The sequence below is a fragment of the Rhipicephalus microplus genome, chromosome 1 (genome assembly GCF_043290135.1).
Source record: "Rhipicephalus microplus isolate Deutch F79 chromosome 1, USDA_Rmic, whole genome shotgun sequence".
Lineage (NCBI taxonomy): Eukaryota > Metazoa > Arthropoda > Arachnida > Ixodida > Ixodidae > Rhipicephalus > Rhipicephalus microplus.
Genome location: NC_134700.1, coordinates 158,240,479 through 158,262,157, shown reverse-complemented (window position 1 = coordinate 158,262,157; position 21,679 = coordinate 158,240,479). Strand labels below are relative to the sequence as shown.

The 21,679-nt window shown below is 48.6% G+C and overlaps 1 protein-coding gene across 1 annotated transcript; it reads left to right on the top strand.

The window, feature by feature from the left end:
* The first annotated feature begins 282 nt into the window (after window positions 1–282).
* Window positions 283–20,854, top strand: LOC142768900 (hydroxyproline dehydrogenase-like). Its single transcript, XM_075871438.1, has 10 exons — window positions 283–701; window positions 2,167–2,384; window positions 2,766–2,892; window positions 4,291–4,380; window positions 15,158–15,238; window positions 15,889–16,035; window positions 16,619–16,794; window positions 18,297–18,398; window positions 19,274–19,362; window positions 20,225–20,854. Exons 1-10 carry the CDS (start codon window positions 510–512, stop codon window positions 20,419–20,421), a joined length of 1,419 nt encoding a protein of 472 aa, XP_075727553.1. The 5' UTR covers window positions 283–509; the 3' UTR covers window positions 20,422–20,854.
* The last annotated feature ends 825 nt before the right edge of the window (window positions 20,855–21,679 follow it).

Sequence of the window (21,679 nt, the reverse complement as noted above, 5' to 3'; positions counted from 1 at the left end):
GATCGCAATCCCACCAAGGGTAAGGCGATACCCAAGGCTGCATGCAGCTTGTGCAGACTAACGAAATCACACACGCGAGTCGTCCACGTGGAGAGCTTGAATCAACAAACAAGCGGGCAAAGATTTCGGTGAACCGGTGTCATTTTCGTGGTCACGCGGGATATAGACGCACCACAAGGGCGTAGCAACGACTGTGGTGTTATAGACCATGTCTGCCTATCGTGGAGAGGAGAGAGCGAACCAGATATGCTGGCTGGCTGCCACTCAGACGGACATCGCAGGAATGGGCAAGCAGCAACACTGTCAGATAGGCGGTTTGGTGCCTCGCGTCGCACGACCAGAATGCAAAGGCGGATAGTGAAACGCGACTGCGTGCTGCAGGGCTTATTTGCGACAGGGTGACGGAGCTGCGGTCGTGGCGTGAGAAATTGTCGGGAAGGTGCACCTCGAGCGGACTTGCACTATATAGAATAAGCTCTGTGTCAGGACACCGAAGGTCAGCTTCAGGAATGCGCGGTGTGCGAGCACTATTACATCCGCGTCTGCGACGTGCTGCTTCAAGCGGTTCATGCAAGCGGGACGCTCTGGGCTTTTCGGACTACAGCATGGCGTACCAACACAAGAGCCTGTTGGAGCTGGTGCGGGCTCTGGGCGTGCTCAAGGTGTGCTCGTACGACTGGCTGGTGGACAATAGTCAATGGGTGAGCTTAACAACTATGACACCTGCAAAGGAATATACCAGTAGCCGATGACAAGCTCGAAGGATTTAAATGCTGACAGTTGTCCCGTCCGCGATGCCCTCTTTTCGATGACCGCTAGCCGATCAGGGCACCGTCCGCGGACTTCTGTAACTGTCTCTCAATTTTTACTTTTCTCCATATTTATTTTATTCCCTCTTCATACGTCCCCTTGTTAACGAGTGCTGAGGTATCGCACTCTGATAGAGACAGTTGCGGGGTCACTTTTCTCTTCATTTTCTCTTTTAGAAATACTACCCCACCTCTCCCTCCACGACAAGTTAAAAAATAAAAAGTGTACCACTATCTACTAGTGTTAGTCGCGTCCAAGTAGAGCTGACATTTGCTGAGACGCAATGGTTAGGACGAACCAATACAAAACTCAACTCTCGTCTATACGTACACATTATTATCTTCGCCGCTCGTCATTCAATAGAGTTGAAGTTCTTGATTGTGCCGCGTTTCGCATGCTACAATGCGGCCTCGTGGACGCAGCCTACATTATTTCTTCGGCTGTCACCTTCTATAGAAGCAGCAGGTGTTGTATAGGGTTGCCCACTTCAATGTATCGTCACGTATCTTATAGCAGTATGTGGCACTGATTTTGGGATGCATTCGGAGGCAGAAATGAGGGGTGCCAATGACGTGAGCGATGACTTGCAGGACTGGCTACGTTTTTTTGTAGATGTGTTTTGTTTTTGTAAGACACAAGGAGCATGATTTATAATCAGTAATAAATGCGCGAATAGGCAAACAGCACACCACTCAAGTGGAGGCGCACACACAGATAGAGCTCCTACCCGTGAGACGGCGTTGATACAGAAGGGGATCACAGAAGCCGACAAACTCAGCTTACGGTCAGCAACGACCGAGAATAGTAGGGAATCACATTAGGGAGAAGCCGGGCCAGAATTACTGGCTACATTTCTCGGCATTAATACGAGTAACTGCTTTCTGCCCAGGTGTGTTTCTGGTGGGTATCATGCCAACATACTCTGGGTGGATGGATGGATGGATGGATGGATGGATGGATGGATGGATGGATGGATGGATGGATGGATGGATGGATGGATGGATGGATGGATGGATGGATGGATGGATGGATGGATGGATGGATGGATGGATGGATGGATGGATGGATGGATGGATGGATGGATGGATGGATGGATGGATGGATGGATGGATGGATGGATGGATGGATGGATGGATGGATGGATGGATGGATGGATGGATGGATGGATGGATGGATGGATGGATGGATGGATGGATGGATGGATAGATGGATGGATGGATGGATGGATGGATGGATGGATGGATGGATGGATGGATGGATGGATGGATGGATGGATGGATGGATGGATGGATGGATGGATGGATGGATGGATGGATGGATGGATGGCATGAGAAACATTTCACCGAAACCGCACAGCTCCTGACCGTGGGTGAGCGGGTTCTGGGCCGCCATCTCCTGGGTGCCTTGGTGGGCCCCACTTTCTACCGGCAGTTCGTGGGCGGAGCCACACCACAGGAGATGCACACCTGCGTGGATAGACTGGCCGCTGCTCGAGTGCGCACCATGGTGGCCTGCTCTCTCGAAGAGGAGGAGGACGGCGCTCAGGGGAGAGTGGCCGCTTCAGCCTCGCAGAGGTAGTGATGTCACCACACCTGATTCCCAGCTCGCCTTCTGCAGGCCTTCTCATATCTCCCCGTGCTACAGCTATGAGAGTCGACGTAGTATGTCGAGCACAACGCTCTATACTGAGACACAAAGCGCATGTTTCGTAACGGACTCTCTATAAAAGGGGAAAGGACTTACCGAAAGTGAAACAGATGGGGCTTTAGCTAAGTCCGCCTATTATCTAGACAATGAATACCCCAGGTATAAAGTAAACGAGATCAGATGGTATGCCATAGGTATTTGCCGAGAAAATTGAACTGTCCTCTTAAATAATTTTTCCCTTGCTTGTGAATCGCAAACGACGTATACAGCACGTTGTTACAGCGCATGCGTGGGTTTTATTCACGCAGGCGCATGGAGATGTACACGCGCAACGGCGAGAAAGTCCTATCGTGCTTACGCATGACGTCGCAGTTGCGCTCGGAGTCACCCATGATGCAGGTCAAGATGAGTGGACTGCTGCCACCCAAATTATTGGTATGCATCCTAACGTGTTCAACATGGTTCGAGATATTTGACGTGGGCGGATATTTCGCAGTTTAAATGTACTCGTAATTCATCATCGCATGAGAACAACGCGATAGATGCGAAGATTTCATGAGGCTGCTTGTATAACCGAGACACACGTTTCATACCGCAAATAATTAGTCGAACTACTTTAAAAAGCATGGTCACGAATCTTGAATATCGTCCGACGAAACTTGAATCTCGTCCTTCAAGGAACACGAACCAGGATTCTGACATGCGAAAAACCTGAATCCACGTATTTGTGGGGCGCACTGGCGTAGCCAGAGGGGCGGGAGGGCTTACGCTATGCCCCCTAAATCTATTACTTTAGCATTTTGCGAGTGCGCACACATAGAAACGCACACAATAAGAGGCATAAAATTATTTGGCCCCCTCTCCCCCCCCCCAAAAGAAAAGAAAAATCTTCATTGCTAGACCCTTGTGAGGGGCGTAGCCATATAAACTCGGTTTGAGGTGGTCTTGCGGCTTCGCATGAGCGCATAATTTAGCGGTGGAACCTTTTTGTTTTTTTTCTTGCGTGTATGGGACCGTATAAGCACGCTTCGAATGGTGGGAATCTACGTGTTCTCACATATGCACAAGTTCAATATTTCACCTTCATTGCAACTTTCACAACTACTGAGTTTAATAAAATAACTCAAACCGAGTCACTTATTGAAGTATATACATGTAGTTCCACACAGAGAACGTAGTAAGCTGGGTGATCTATCGATGAAGTTATCTTTCATAAGACATAGATGTGTATACTGAGAAATCGACAAGTACTGCTGACTGGGAGAGTTGGTGCACGATAAAATGGCATTGGTTTAGCGCAGCTCAGTTACAGCGTGAAGGAAAGATACTATACAGTCAAGACGGGGGAAAAAACGTGACAGTAAGACTACCCTGAGAAGGCCTGCGTATATTGTACTCACTCCGTTTTTCACAGTCATACTGTCATACTGTCACGAGTGAGTACGATATACGCAGGCCTTCTCAGGGTAGTCATACTGTCACGTTTTTTTCGTACGAAAAAAACGTGACAGTATGACTACCCTGAGAAGGCCTGCGTATATCGTACTCACTAAAAATAAAAAACAGCCATTAGATTTTATTTGTACGTCCTAATTTGCCGCGCATGTGACTCTCTTCAAAGTTACACATTAGCTCTCTTCCAGGTGTCATGACTCTCCATCAGGAGCATAACAATAATCTCCAAAGAGAGTTCACAGGTGCTTTTATGGACACTCAAGTCCAAGAGAGGACAGAAAGAGTAAAAAAAAGAGTCACTAACAAAAGCAGTCAAATAACTTTTTTTTTCTTAGAGTGTAGTGACCGGGGTAATCTTGTTCTCCTCGTGTGATGCAGGTGCACCTGACACACATCTTCGATTCTGCGGAAAAACCAGAGCTCATCGTCGGTTGCCTTGGGGACGCGATTCGCAGCGAAAGTTACAGGGTAAGCATGACGAAATAACAAGAGAGAACTGGATTTTTCTTTCAATAGAAGCGTACCGACTCGCCAAGTCTGCCTCTCTGTTTAAGAAGCGATGGCAAACGAAATTTTAGGCGCGTACAGGTGAGCGAGAAGAACTTTGGATACTGAGTGGCATACAAATCTAATGGCGCAGTAAACAAATCAAATTTCGAATACAATTTTTGAACGGTTTGGAATAAAAAGTTCGGCAGATGCCACGTATTTTGTGAATGAAATCTACTTTATGTGAAGCATGCCGAGGGGATGATGATGCCGTAAATTTTTATTGATCGACACGTTATGAAATGACGCTAAATATATATGCCACACACACACACACACACACACACACACACACACGCACACACACACAACGCGCGCATGCACGTGTGTGTGTGTCCATGCCTCCTTCTCCTCGCTTCAATTTATTTGAGATAATTTGTAGGAAGTACATATTCTTACGCGTCCCTTAATATACTAAGGCATCTGAATGGTCGTTTATTGTGTATATATATCTAGTGAAGAGGAATGCCCACTACCCAAGCGACATCGACACGTTGGCGCCAGGCACGAGCTAAGACTGCCTGGTTGATGCTGCAACGCTGCCCGTATACTCGGCCTGCTCTTGCTGCTTCGGTACCGACGCCGCTACTACTGTTTACCTTGCATTTACATTATATTTTGGTGGAGGCTGCTGCGGTTTACCCCGACCCTGGAATTGCGTAGCCGAAAGCTGCCGTCCGTCATGCCTGACGACGTTGTCTTCACTCCCCCCCGGGCTTCGCCACCCAGGGGCTGTCCCGGTGCCCAGCTCCTGCGTGAACCCGACATCTCCAGCGGCACAGACGAGAAAGACGTTGAGGATTGGCTGGAATCCTACGAACGAGCCAGCGCTACCAACAAATGGGATGATGCCATGAAACTGGGTACCGTGATGTTTTATTTAACGGATGTCGCCAAGCTGTGGTACAGAAACCACGAGACGGACATTCCTACTTGGACGACCTTCAAGACCTGCATCACAGCTGTTTTTGGACGCACAGGGGTGCGCAAACTTCGCGCAGAACAACGCCTACGAAGCCGGTCCCAACAAACTGGTGAGACATTCACCAGCTACATCGAGGACATCCTCGACCTCTGCCGGCGTGTTGACCCGACGATGCTGGAAACTGACAAGGTACGACACATTATGAAAGGCATTTCCGACGACGCCTTTCAAATGCTCCTCTCGAAAAACCCGGCCAGTGTCTCGGAGCTCATCGAGCTGTGTCAGAGTTTTGACGAACTCCAACGACAGCGTCTTCTCACGCGACACCCTAACGTCCCGGATGACACCCTCTCAAGCTTGACAACCACTTCTGACCATCACTCACTGCTATCGCAGATCAAGGAGTTTGTTCGCGCTGAGGTCGCTCGTCAGCTGTCGCTGCTATCAACAGCCGGCCAACCACCATCACATCTGCCAGCGAACATTCGTGAGTTCATCCAGGAGCAAGTTTGCACTGCTCTGCCACCTGCCCGTGACACTTCGCCGTTTTCGACCCCTGTGGCCTGTGCCGAGGTGAATGCACCTCTAAGCTATGCTGAGGTTGCCGCAAGGCCACCTCTCCAGACATTTAGGTCACTACCCTCAGCTGTGCCCACTCCTCGGTTCACTCAGCCAAGGTCCCTTCAGAGTAGTGGACAATGGCGTACACCCGACAATCGGTCAATATGCTTTGCCTGTGGGTTGCCTGGCCACATAGCGCGATACTGCCGCCGGCGTGTCCCTGCCTATCAGCAGAACTACCACCAGAGCTTCGAACCTGTCTCTTATGTGCCACAGCGCCCTTCGTTCGCAGGCTCTCAGCGTCCCGACCAGATGTCATCGTACGCCGACCACCACCCACCTGTTAACCGTCGCTCGCCATCACCTCGACGCCGCTCGCCATCGCCGATGCGTCGTCGTCCTTCATCGCCGGAGTGGGAAAACTGATTGCCGCAGTTCCAGAGGCAGGAACTGCGACACCCGCGAAAAGACCAAGGCCTCTCTCTTCACCGACGAATGTACTCGACGTATATGTGGACGGCGTCGCTGCACTCGCTCTCGTCGACACTGGTGCCGCAGTTTCAGTGATCAGTGCCAGACTCTGCCACTTGCTCAAAAAAGTTATGACGCCCCGCCGCGGTGGTCTAGTGGCTAAGGTACTCGGCTGCTGACCCGCAGGTTGCGGGTTCGATTCCCGGCTGCAGCGGCTGCATTTCCGATGGAGGCGGAAATGTTGTAGGCCCGTGTGCTCAGATTTGGGTGCACGTTAAAGAACCCCAGGTGGTCGAAATTTCCTGAGCCCTCCACTACGGCGTCTCTCATAATCATATAAAGGCTTTTGGGACGTTAAACCTCACATATCAATCAAATCAAAAAAGTTAAGACGCCACAAGCAAGTATCTCGCTTCGTACAGCAAGCGCAGAGCACGTCACGCCGGCCGCTGCCTGTACTGCTCGCATTGCGATTGACGGTCTTATCTATGTCGTGGAGTTACTAGTGTTAGATTCCTGCTCCCATGACCTCATTTTGGTCTGGGACTTTCTCTCCGCTAATATGGCCGTCATCGACTATTCGCGCGCTGAGGTGGCATTTGAAGTGTTTAGCGACGCTACTTTACACGACGCTGTTGAAACCGGGGACAAACTATTTGTTGCTGAAGACGTTACGATACCGCCGCACTCTTTCGCCCTTGTCATGGTGTCTTGCAACGCGCTCGCCGAGTCAAGTGCCCTTTTCACGCCATCTGCCGTTTTCGTTCGTCGCAAATGTTCGCCGCTTCCTCATGCCCTTTTGGAACTTCGTGACGGTGTCAGCAGAATTCTCATCTCGAATCTGCTGTCATCTCCTGTAACACTACTTCGGGGCGAGTGCGTCGGGCGTGTTTACAGTCTCGACCCATCTGCAATTATTGACATCCCAACTGGTTCTTTCGCCAAACACGAAGTCGCGGGATTAACGTGTGCCTCTTCGCCGCAGAACACTAGACCTGACATACTGAGCAGCTCCATCGCCGACAAGTTAACCGTTTCGCAACGTGCTCAGCTTCTACGACTCCTGAACAAGTTCCGTTCTTCCTTTGACTGCCAGCATAGTCCCCTCGGCCGCACATCGGCTGTGTGTCACCGCATCGACACGGGCACCAATGCACCACTGCGTCAAAGACCCTATCGCGTGTCCGCGACAGAGCACCAGGTTATCAGTGACCAAGTAGCTGACATGCTCAAGCGTGGCGTCATCCAGCCTTCGAATAGCCCCTAGGCATCTCCAGTCGTTCTCGTTGAGAAGAAGGACGGGTCAATTTGCTTCTGAGTTGACTACCGTCGTCTTAACAAAATAAATCGAAAGGACGTTTACCCCTTACCGAGAATCGACGATGCCCTTGACAGCCTCCAAGGTGCGGAGTTCTTCTCTTCTATTGACTTACGGAGCAGCTACTGGCAAGTCCCTATGGCGCCTGAAGATCAGCCTAAAACGGCCTTTGTCACACCTGATGGTCTTTACGATTTCCCCGTCATGCCTTTCGGTCTTTGCAATGCGCCCGCAACATTCGAGCGGATGATGGACAATCTTTTGCGTGGCCTGAAGTGGAAAACATGCCTGTGCTACTTAGATGACGTGGTTATATTTTCGCCAGATTTTCCCCCGCATCTCTGCAGGCTAGATGAAGTACTACAGCGCCTAACTAACGCCGGCCTTCAGCTCAACCTGAAAAAATGCCGCTTCGGTGCAAGTCAGCTCACGATCCTCGGCCATGTTGTCTCTAAAGACGGTATTCTTCCTGACGCCGCCAAACTTCAGGCAGTTGCAGAGTTCCCTATACCCTCATCTCTGAAAGATCTGCGAAGCTTCCTTGGCCTCTGCTCATATTTCCGCCGCTTTATTCGGAATTTTGCGATGATCACCGCCCCCTTGACTGAACTTTTACGGAATGACTCGAAAAGTTACACTTGGTCACCCGCCTGTGATGATGCCTTTAAAAAGTTGCGGCACCTGTTAACCTCACCACCAATCTTGCGTCACTTCGACCCAACTGCTCCGATTGAGGTGCACACCGATGCAAGCGGTGTTGGACTCGGCGCCGTTCTCGCGCAGCGCAAATTGGGATTCCAGGAGTACGTAGTCGCTTACGCAAGCCGTACCCTCACCAAAGCGGAGAAGATTTATTCTGTAACAGAGAAGGAGTGTCTGGCAATTATTTGGGCTCTAGGTAAATTTAGACCGTACTTATATGGTAACCCTTTCGACGTAGTCACCGATCACCATGCACTTTGTTGGTTATCCACGTTGAAGGACCCCTCCGGCCGTTTAGCTCGCTGGGCTTTGCGGTTGCAAGAGTTTCACATGCGCGTTGTCTGCAGGTCTGGCCGACGTCACACTGATGGCGACGCGCTATCGCGTTCACCTGTATCATCGGAAAGCTTTGCTTGTCTATCTGCCGTGGACGAAACGGTTGCGTTTTCAGCAAACTGCGACATGGCTTCTGAGCAACGTAAGGATGACTGGATCAACACTCTTCGGCGATTCCTATCAGACCCATCAACTTCTCCATCTTCTCGAACATTGCGCCGTCAAGCGGTTCACTTTGAGATCCGCGATAACCTCCTTTACCGCAGGAATTACAAGTCTGACGGCCGAAAGTGGTTACTGGTCATACCTCGCCATCTTCGTGCGGCAATATGTTCAGCTTTCCACGCTGACCCTCAGTGTGCACATGCGGGCACCTTCAAAACATATGCTCGGCTTTCCTCCCGGTTTTATTGGCGAGGCATGTACACCTTTTTGCGCAAGTACATTCAGTCATGCCCGCAGTGCCAACGACGGAAAGCTCTGCCTCATCACACCTCTGGTCCGATCCAGCCAATCCCTTGCCCAGCCAGGCCTTTCGACCGTATTGGAATCGATCTGTACGGACCTCTTCCATTCACGGCTTCCGGAAACCGTTGGATCGTTGTCGCTGTTGACTACTTGACGCGATACGCAGAAACAGCCGCTTTGCCTGCTGCCACAGAACGCGACGTATCATCTTTCCTCCTGCGGAACTTCATTCTCCGTCATGGCGCACCGCGTGAACTTCTCAGCGACAGAGGACGTGTGTTCCTCTCCGAAGTCGTCAACGCACTCCTCGACGAATGCCGTATCATTCACCGGACTACCACCGCCTACCATCCCCAAACGAATGGCTTGGCGGAAAGACCGTACCCTTGGCGACATGATATCTAAGTATGTTGCCTCAGACCACTCCGATTGGGACCTCACTCTGCCTTTTGTAACATACGCCTACAACACCGCTCCACAGGCGACTACGGGCTTTTCGCCATTTTTCCTGTTATATGGCCGAGACCATTCCACCACACTAGATACCATTCTGCCCTACCACCCTGATTCCTCCGAGTCTACGCCCATCTCTGAAGCTGCCCGCCGCGCCGTGGAATGCCGTAAGCTCGCCCAGTCATTCACAACCATCGACCAATGGAGACAAAAATCTCGGCGTGACGATAACCACCCGTACCCTAACTTCGTTCCGGACACCCTTGTGTGGCTTTGGGTTCCAGCTGTTCCTACAGGTCTTTCTTCGAAGTTTGTTTCAAAATACCAGGGACCCTACCGCGTTGTCTCGCAGACTTCACCTGTTAATTACATCATCGAACCCGTGACGCCATCCACAGACCAGCGCTTTCGGGGTCGTGAAACTGTTCACGTACAGCGGTTGAAACCATATTACGATCCACTCGTACTCTGTTCTCCTTGAGTCGCCAGGATGGCTCTTTTTCTGACGGGGAGGATATGCAGTGAAGAGGAATGCCCACTACCCAAGCGACATCGACACGTTGGCGCGAGGCACGAGCTAAGACTGCCTGGTTGCTGCTGCGACGCTGCCCGTATACTCGGCCTGCTCTTGCTGCTTCGGTACCGACGCCGCTACCACTGTTTACCTTGCATTTACATTATAATACATATATACGCCTCAATCACCGGCTTTTTCATTCCTCCCGACGACACCAGCACGCACTCGAAGCGCTTAAGCTCACCTCATTAACATGTCTTAAACTTCAAAGAGGAACGAGCGGCCAGCGGATTACACGGAAAGGGGAAATACAAGAACGGCGGCACACTGCCCACTTGGGGAAGGGTGGGTGTGGGAGAGGTATTGTTGACAATGATGGCATTGCTCATCTACCTCTGTCCTACTCTGTTGAAATGCTGCCCCTTTCTAATTACGCCGTGTCGGTCTTGCTTCTTCTCCTAGATTTTCTATATTTTATTTTTTGTTTCTCCTCCCGTTTCGCTGTTTCTTCTTTTTTTCTCTCTCTCTCTCTCTTCTTTTTTTTACTCTTCTTTTGACCCCTTCCCTCCTGGCTCGACAGGCTATAAGAAGACACGGAACTTGTGTAAATATTATTATGCCTTGAAAAAGACGGGGTCCCCGTCGAAACGTCGGCACAATAAACAGTTGTTATGTGAAAGCGGATCTACTTTCACACACACACACACACACACACACACACACATATATATATATATATATATATATATATATATATATATATATATATATATATATATATATATATATATATATATATATATATATAATGTGAACTCCTAATAACTTCACGTGCTACGTGACGCTGAAGAACAGGCTCAGAAAGAGTGTGCCACGTTGAAATTCCCATATATACGCAATAACGTGGTGGTAGAGCATCGAACGCGTTATTCGAAGGTCGTTGGTTCGGATCCTGCCAACAGCAAGTGATCCTGCTGTAGTTATATATATATATATATATATATATATATATATATATATATATATATATATATATATATATATATATATGTGTGTGTGTGTGTGTGTGTGTGTGTGTGTGTGTGTGTGTGTGTGTGTGTGTGTGTGTGTGTGTGTGTGTGTGTGTGTGTGTGTGTGTGTTGCACACATAAAGATATGCTGTTGAACAGTTGCAGATTTAACCATTTGTTGCACTTTGCGCAACGATGTCAACAGGAACATGAGTATTGGGAACAACAGATGCGATAAGCTGATAGGAAGCCCTGCTGTTCGCGAGGATGGTAGCCCTCGACGCTGCTCGATAAATCAACTTCTGTGGATGGCACCTACTACGTTTGCCGTTAACCCGACGTTACGACTCTATAAGTAATGTTTATAAAATTGGATATGCAGCACTGTAATCCGAATTGACGTTTCACAAACGTGAGATATAAAGATGTGGGGTTTAACGTCCCAAAACTACCATATGAGTATGAGAGACGTGGTAGTGGAGGACTCCGGAAATTTCGACCAGCTGGGGTTCTTTAACCTGCAACCAAATCTTAGCACACGGGCCTATGACATTTCCGCCTCCATCGGAAATGCAGCCGCTGCAGCCGGGATTCGATCCCGCGGGTCAGCAGCCGAGTGCCTTAGCAACTAGACCACCGCGGTGGGGCGTTTCACAAACGTCAGGATCTATTCGAAAAGTATTGCCAAGAGCTGGTGTCAGCACTGACAATTGGGCGAGCTGGTGTTGGTTCATAGTTATGAACTGCGCATAAAAAACACGCGGAACACAGATCTGCGGTAGAGCATGCTTAATTGCCACGCAGAATTCTGAGGTTTGATTGCTGCTGGGACCTTGACATTTCTTCGTCGCATTCGTCGGCATCGGCGTCAACGACGCCGATGCCAACTTTTTCTTAACACTCACCCGTTAAAATGGCTAATGCGTGTTCTCGCCGTTCCTGGGTAGATACGAAATGTCAAGCACCTGCGACACATACTCGCATACCAGTGACACATACCCGACCGCCGGTGTGTGCCACTGTCTGGTGAAAAATGTTTGTCGACGTAGGTAACAGGATTGTGACATTACTAACGCAATAACACTAAAAAGCTGGTTTCAAAGAAATTCCGGCGTCGGCATCAGCGTCGTTGGTTATGAGCGAAAAATTGAGAACGATGCAAATTGAATAAGCAAATGGTAAAAAAACTCAGGTGCAAAGTGAGAACCAAACCAGGGTTGCTTGAATGGAAGTGGAGATCAAACCCGGGTCGTTTGCATGGCAAGCGAATGTTCTACCACATGGTCACGCGTCTGCTTGGGAAAACAGTGAAAAGAATTTCCCCTGCGTGTAAATGCACTGAAAGTAGCTTTCATGCTTCACAAACACACGCGTTCAGTATACATACTTTACAATGCAACATGAAAGATAGCAGTAATAATGCATGCTACAAGCGTCGATTGCCAACGGCCGTCAGAATATGTGATTATCTTAATGGCTCCGCGGTTGAGAGCCGGTATCCCACTACAAAAGGCACACATCTACACCGGTCTATTTACACAAATATATCAACACTGGTATCTAGCATATTCGCCTCCATCGAAAGTGCGGCCGTCAGGGCAGGTGTTCAATTCTACGTCCTTCGGGCGAGCAGCCGAGCACAATAACCACCGCAGTGAAAGCAGGGCCTTCATTCGCATGCTTAGAAGCTCAACACTTCAGTTGCTACAGGCAACTATACGATGGACATGCGTTCATATATCCAGGTGAGAAGGAACGACAACGACCTCCATTTAAGATCGAATACTCATATCAGAAACGCCTGATCACCAACAAGCCCATGAGTGAGTGAGTGAGAGAGGGAGGGAGGGAGGGAGGGAGGGAGGGAGTTAAACAACTTTACCAGGTTCCCAATAGACGCGAGCAAACTCACTGTCACCTGGCTAGGCCCACTCGGGGACGATCAGGTTTGAGTAACTCCAGATCAGGTTGAACCTGCAGGCCCTCGCACGGGTCCTGCATGAATTATTTGAAAACAGCACACTCAAATAGTACGTTACCAGCGCACGTATTCTAGGGCAACATTTGTGTGCCTGGCCGGCATTGGGTTTTTCGCTCACGTCAACGCCAGTACCGGAATTTGACTTACATCAAGCTTCGCTTGAAAAAAGAAAAGAGGCCTCTTTATCCAGTTTGTTGACCAAACTGTGTGGCATTATCTTCCCAACTATCAGCTCTTGCGATAGCGTACACACGTCACGCAGTAGCGCACGCACTGTCGGGAGAAGCGGTGATATGATAACACCAGAGTTATATGTCACTACAGCCGGTGAGTTATCGAAAAAAGAGTGAATCGGTGTTCCTTTTATGACGCTATAGAGAAGTGATAGTATCGTGTTAAATGCGACTCTGCGAAAACGCCTTTCGACCTCGTCGGCATCGGTTACCACAAGCGCTCAGTTCTTTGATTGTCTACGTTAAAGAGAGGAGTGCTCTTATAAGCTACAGACGGAAGCCGAAGTTGTTTCCCACAAATATCGAAGTGTCACGCGGAAGGAGAATGTTTATTGTTTCACGAAAGCTGTTGTACAAGAAAAATTGAGATCTAAATAAGATAAAACACCAAAGATTGCTTATTTGAAACTAGGAGCAATAGCACAGACGACGTGTAACTGGGGCAAGTAGACGAGAACTATACTTCAGAAAAAAGAGTAAATGGGAATTCAAGATATGTCTGCTAGTTTTCACTAGTAAACAGTACAAGACACACGTGTAGCACCGGTCACGAAACTTGCACGAGCAAGCGCTTGTTGATGGTTCGAACCGCATTGTCCTCCATAAAAATCGAGCGATTTGCACAGGCTCGTATGGCTTCATTGAGTACGCCCAGCATGAGGCCATCGAAACCGCCGAGTCCTACCTCGAACGCACTGGTCTCAAGCGCTCCCCCGCAAAGTCGGAGCTCTTGATATATTTGCCCAAACGCAGAGATGCCAAACGCAAAGGGGGGAAACCCGCGGCTGAACGCAACACCATCCTGCACACCAGAGATGGTCGTGCAGTTCCCAGGGTCAACACCACCAAGGTCCTGGGAATGACCATCCAGTCTCGTGGAACCCCAAACGGTACAGAAGCTCAGGACTAAGACTGGGAACACCACGTGCGATCCTCACCCGAAATCCTGATGCAGCGGCGCAACTAGCTATAGCCATATATATATGCTCGACAGCAAACGGGAAGTGATCTGCAGCTACTCTAGACCGGCCATCACAGTATTTGAACACGGCGTCATCTCCGACCAGACGTTACGCATCCTCCGCAGCGCGCCCGAGTGCCCTGAAGAGCCACGCTGTCATCTGGTTCCCCACCCATTTCGGCCGGGTGCCCCGTCACACCTCAACGAGATCGTCCGTGATGCAGCGCGCGCACTTACCGACCACGCTGCGACAGGGCAACCCCGTCTCGCTGAGTTAGAGACCAATCGGCATGAACTCATTACGTACAACATCACATAACATTGGACGCCGCATTTTTCCACCCCCGCAAACCAAGCTTAACAGACCACAGGCGTTAACTCTATATACGCTTAGTACAAACGCACACGTACTCAAACCTTGCCAAGCTTTACGTTTACTATCTCGATGCGTACCCCAGCGACACGTACCCCTCGTGTGTATGCACAGCGACAGTCACACGCATGCTGTGGGAGTGTAGAAATGCTCATCCCGGCAAACAAGTGGGAGATGTCCCTCAGAAGCTCCCTTCTCGCCGACCAGCAGACCCACGATGCGGCCGCCAGGTACTCCCAGTTGGTCCCTACGTGGGAGACGCCCGGTTCGCGTTAAGCGCGTCCTGCGGGACAAAAATAAAGTTTTTCCATTCACAATCGTATGGCCTGTGAACCTTCGTGTGAGAACCAAATGCCCGAGGTATATCTAATGCTGTCGACGACGCAGGAATACTCCGACTTACGGCTGGAGAGCAGTGATCAGAACTTCGTCAAGCTGGCCCTGAGGAAACTTCGCAGCGTGTGCCAGGTAAGCGCAATAATCATCATTAACAAGCTGAGCAAACTTAACCCGGAGGGACAGTTGCTCGCGATCACCCACTCATATATTGTTCGGTAGAATACATGTATACGATGACTATTTAATTACCGCTTTTACTCACATACTAAAAACATTTGTTAACACCGACTAATGGTGATTAGTGTTAACCAAACAATGGCTACTGTAGGGTGGTGTTGGCTAAATTGCATTAACGTTTGTTGAACGTGACTATCCCATCGCCAACGTGGGCTTGTGGTGGTGAAATATTGGCAGCTGTAGCTAAACGAAGGCTTCATATTGTGACAAATATAAGACATACCTATATGAACTACGACCTGATTAACGTCAGCTAATATACTTGCTATTATCTGTCATAACGGCAACAATTCCAATCTCGTAGGTGCCTGCACCAAATTTGTATTAAGCAGCAAGCTTGTCGTCACACGTCAGTAGAACTTGAGTTTTTGGTTGCCGCGAAGAGTACATTTTGAGTTGTAGTGAAGGGCATCGAGGAGTAAGCCGCATCAGAACGCATTCTACACAATGCGCATAGTGCGTGGTCTTCTGTCACAGAAGCGAGAAACATGAACGCCCGGCTGCCTTACACGATGCGTCATGCGTTGCACTTTTAATCGCAGGCGGCAAAGGAAGTTGGAGTTACAATCCTGGTGGACGCGGAGTACTCGAACATGAACGGGGGCATCGAACTTCTGGGTCTCGCTCTGATGGCTGCCTTCAACGAGCGCACGCCACTCGTGTGGAACACGTACCAATGCTACCTAACGGTAATGGAGCACAGAAACTCTATGCAGTATTGTTGCCTCTGTAAACAAGTGAATTGCACCCGTGGAGCTGGCAGATCTGTCCCGAGTTCTATCCTGTTTTGTTCGACACGTCGGGACGCCATATCGCAGTGACTGAGCATTCTGTCAAAACGAGACATATGCAGTACTTTTTTCTCTTTTTTGCGTTTCCGTACTTGTAAAATGAGCATTGTTGCGTATTTAGCTGAAGCCTGTTTTAGGTGCCTTACGGCAGGCGTTTTTAAGAATATTTTCGCAGCAGTTTGACACACATACTGGTGAACTGCTCGATATGTTCTAAATGCTACCCGATGAAAGTCACAGCCCCCTCGAAATGCGCTTCTAGCTATTAAGTAATGTAACACTCATTAAGACCACGTTAATGTCGCTTGAAAATGCAGCCAGACATTTGTATGAGGAAAAGGAAGCGTTCTCGCGGGAGTTACGCATTAGCACTTGAAGAGAAACGCTGGGGAGTTGGACTGTGATAACGATCCGAAGACATAGAAGGATCGTAAGGAGTGCCATCCAGATATAGGAGGAAAATACTGCTTTGACAGCGCAGGACGCACCCGACAAGGTGTCACGACACCTGCGCCTGGCGGATCGCATGGGCTGCTCGTTCGGCGTTAAGCTGGTGCGTGGGGCCTACATGGACGGCGAGCGCAGAAAGGCCAGGGAGCACGGCTATTCCGACATTGTCTGCACCAGCTATCAAAAAACGAACGAGAACTACGACAGGTATGCGTAGATCCTTGCCGCCGCTCATTATTTGTATGAAGTGCCGAGACAACGATGGAAGTGTCATTTCTTATCTGCGTGTGCAAATCCTTGGATCCGCGCAGTCAGTCGTTGTCAAAGCATACCGCATCAAGAAAAGGCTACGATCATGTGATGTGTAATTAAATGAAGAAAGACCTGCAACATGTTCAGCTTTTACAGTTCGAGCAGAACGCCAAAAAATTCTGCATCATTGTTTCGAATGACGTTATTTTGTCGAAGTGCAATAGTTGCCTTTAAAGTTTCGGGTTAGAGTGGTGTGCGGAAAACGACTGACGCGTACTTAATATTCACAAAGGTTGGGCGCTGGGCTAGTTGGTATGGCGTGATTTCAGCGTTTAACAGTGAATGCAACGAGAGTGAACGAAGATTGGCGCTCTGGGTGTCTGCTCTTTGTTCGTCCTCTTGTGCGTTGTGAGACGTTGAAATTTCGTGCACTTAATCTTACGTTCATCTTGCGCATCGCACCCCGATTCTGGACTGATTTGTGTTCGCAACAATACAATCGCCCACTTGAAGAAGGAGAAGATGCTATTTAAAAAAAAAACGACTTTCGCAGAGGCGCGATACTGTCGAGGCTCCACGTTATGCTGCGTTGTCTCCCCCGCGTTTACAAAACACGGCATTCTTTTCCCCGAGGCATCACTGAAGACAAACACGAGCAGGTGCTGCAGGGATCCACTTTTTGTTCTGATCAAGGCGTGTGCGTATATAGAGTACCTAAAATAGGTTACAGTAGAAGGTTTTGTTGCATAGGCAAGCACAGGGTTTCCCTTCAGGAAGAGGGGATGAAGGCTCGTCGTTCGTGCGCACACCCCCTCCCTTTAGGCGACCAGGGGGGCGCCCTCCCCCTGCTATTCCTGCCGTGCGCACGCCTGTGGTTTCACGTGCCAAACTCATCCTATGAACAGTCATAAAACAGTTTCGGTTTAATATTGACGACCTTGGTTTCATTAACGTCTATGTCATGCATGGTAGACGAGGGTCTCTGCATTTCCTTTTCATATGAATGCAGCTGCCAGTTACGAAATCAAACCGGAGACCTCTAAATGGCATATATATCTGCTCAGATACCGCGTCGGGCTGTACTGGAATGCTTCCGTTTAGGACAGTTTGATTGCAAGGAAAAACGGTCAGGTTGGCACTGTCCAAACATTCTAAAGTTCGCGACTTTCTCCGCCATTTGTTCGAATTCTTGAAGGTTTACACCTGTGTAAAGTGCAGAGTATTAAGCAAACGTCATTTATGGAAGAACATGACACATGGGCTAGAAATAATTGACGCATTTCGTAGACGTTGTACCGAATTTTTAAGTTTCATCATTTATTCTCGATGTTGTATTTTCTCGCTATCTTGCTTTCCCGTAAATCATGTTTTGTTTCTAATATTGCTAAAGTACAGCCACGTTATAGAGAACAGACAAGGTTTTCGATGTTCCTGCGTTTATGCTCTTCTCTTTTCAGGGTGCTGTGCTACCTTCTCGAACACATCTCTCGGTCTGAGAAGGAGTGCCGTCTGGTGGTAGCGACGCACAATGAGCACAGTATACGCACTGCAACCACACGGTATGATGCCTTCGCAGAAGTGTGTGTAATAGTAGAAACGGTATGTTTGCGGCGGGATACCTTGGCAAGGGTGACCGGTTTCAGCTAGTGAAGGGCTCCACCGTCCTGTACGGTTCATTGGATTCAGTCGAGTCCAGCAACTTGGTTCTTCCGACCCTTCATAGGCACTGAACATGTGCAGCAAGATACACTTTTTTCTCGACTACCATAGTCCATTGTAACACGAGTATCGATTATTCAATTTATGCTTGCTCTATTATGTTATACACTAAACGATCACCATAAATTGCACCCTTGCACTTGTCACTGCCCTTATTTCTGTCATGCATTCTTCACACACACACACACACACACACACACACACACACACGCGCGCGCGCACACGTGTGTGTGTGTGCGTGTGTCCATGCCCTCTTCTCCTCACTTCAGTTTATTTGAGACAATTTGTAGGAAGTACATATTGTTATGCATCCCTTAATATACTAAGGCATCCGAATGGTCGTTTAATGTGTGTGGCATATAACAATCTAATCTTACCCAGCATTACCTCCTCTTTCCCATTCGCTCATTTTTTTTCATTGTTCCAATCTTTGCTGTCTATGTTGCAAGCACGAGCCTGGAATGCATCGCTACTTATATTCAGGATCTTGAAATATACTACATGTGCAGCCATACAACTTTAAGCCACTAGCAATGGGCTGTAGTATGTTTTGTGTCGTAACTCCATTGCACTGAGGACCACAACATGCCGAGTGGATGATCCAACAAAATTGCCGTAATATCGTGTTTTCGTTGACCATTTGTACCTCAAAAAAAGAGTTAATTGGTTTCGGTGGGCCCGTTATGTTTTGATCGGCGTTGCCCCATCTTCCTAGAATGCAGGAGCTGAGCCTGGCTGTCAACGACAAAAGGATCAGCTTTGGACAGCTACTGGGAATGTACGACCACATCACTTTCCCGCTAGGTGGGTCGCCAGTCAATTCTCAAGTTGACAATTCACTGTAAAACAAAGCTGTCAAAGCTTCGCCGCAAGGGCGAAGCAGTAAACGCGATAGCAATAAATATAAGTGGGATACGAAATAAGGCTAGCAGCTAAACAAATCTCTCGTCATCAAACCCGAGCTAATTAAACAAGATGAACATGTAAAAAAACAGCATCTGCTGCAGTAATGAAGGAACGTGTATGCTGACCCTCAAGAACAACGCGGACAAAGCTTTGAGCCACCTGCTGATCGCTGTGGCAATAAGGTTATTGAAAGAAGTTAGAGGTTACCCGTATTTCATATACGCGTCATTTCTGAGGAAGATTTCAAACCAGGTTTCGAGAATCATATTGGCACTGATTTCCAGGACGATTGAAATCCGTACACCCATTCTGACACATGGAGCGTGCAAAAGAAACGGAACAGAAAAAAAAGTGAAAAGAAGCACACCTACACAGGGTATTTGTGCTCCTTGTCGTTTCTGTCCCGTCTGGGTGCGCTGTTTTTTTTTTCTACTGCCAACCGTCCCGGGAACAATCAGTGTTCTAATATGGACGTTTTTGTTCTGTGGGCACGTTTCAACAGGAGGTGACCTCATCGGGTATCTTATAAAAAATGTTTGAAGCCATCCATAACCTAAAAGTAAAATTGAACACAAAATATAGAAGGAAGACAGTCATGCGTGGGCCGAACCGGGTCGCTATGCAAAGGGTCGGTGGGTTGCGTGTTCGAGGCACCTGATTTAGACGATCTCATCAAGTGCGACCAACATGAAACGTGTACGACGATCCTGCTTAAAATTTGTGTACCAGTTTAAAAGCCCTCTGTCCTGATCACACGCAGCCGCCCAGGGTTACAACGTGTACAAATCCATCCCGTACGGCCCGCTGACGGATCTGCTGCTGTACTTGGCGCGACGGGCCAGCGAGAACCGGTCCGTGCTCAGCAGCCCAGTCGTCGAGAGACGGATGCTGGCCTCCGAGATACGCCGCCGACTCTCGGCGACCTGGAAGAAGCCCCTGGAACCGGCACACGACTAACTCGATCGCCCGTTGTATACGGGATGTCACACGACACGTTTCGAGAGAGATACGATGTCAGCGCGTTGCCCTCGACCACGAAAACGAGAACTCTCGCCTTACACAGCGCGACGCCTGATAGTTGTTTCCAACTGCCCCGAGTGGCGGGATCAGTGTCGTGCTGTCTCTTCCTGCTCCTGCTATCTGTTCCTGCTCAAAATGAGGATAAACTGTGCTTGTTGGCGATGACAGAATGAGCCACAGTAACAGGGAAAGATGGAAGCGTGACGAGGTTATCACTTGTACAACAGGCGGCGTCAATGCTCAAGAATAGTGCATGTCTTCGTTAGAACGAGCATCGTTATTTATTTGGCTGCAGGTTTGAAAACTCCTCGATCCTTCGTGCCTCTCCTCAAATTCTCTTAAAGTGTCACTAAAGAGAAAAACTATCTTTCTCGTGTGAGTAAATTACTTTTTGAGCTCACCTACAACACCATGCTTGTCGCGAAAATACATTTGGTGAGAATACGACCAAAAGGAAACTGCTGGTGGCGATGCCATATTGAACTCCTCGCACCCAACACCGTGACGTCAAAGGTTTTGATCGTGTCTGCTAGGTTTTACGTGGCTCCTGCAGCCAATATAAATGAAGTGCACTGTACTCTGAGGGGGAGGGGGGGAGCATAGGCATATAATACCAAGTTTCAAAACCTTGTGAAGCCACTTGTGATGCAAAACTGCGAAAAATACGCTTTCGAATCCGGGACGTCACGTGCGGAGACTTCAGCTAAAATTTAAAAAAAACTTGGCCCCCCAATTTTTTCTTTCATTAGTGCACCTTTGATAGTAAAATTAATGACATCAGAAGCTTCTGAATATAATTTATCAATCAGAACCAATTCACTGCTTCTCTTTAGCGTCATTTCGGACAAATAAAAGTTGGCTGACTTTGCACATACCAAAGTACAATGTCGACAGCGAACGCAAAAAAGATTTCCTCGAGCCTAACACCGGGACGCGGTCAGCCTGGCCTTGACCGGCTTGTTCATGTAGAAGCGGAATACCCACCTGGCGTTTACCTGTTTGTTAACATATATAGGAGTCAAATACCCTCTTTAAGACCATTCTGAGCAGATGCCTGAAAATGTGGCCCGATGGTGACGCATAACCTGTTTGTCATATACTTTAGCACAAACAGACTCAGTGCACACGTACCAATCGTCTACAAAACAAAAAACGCGGAAGAACTAAACGGTATGGCACGTAAGATGGACGCAGT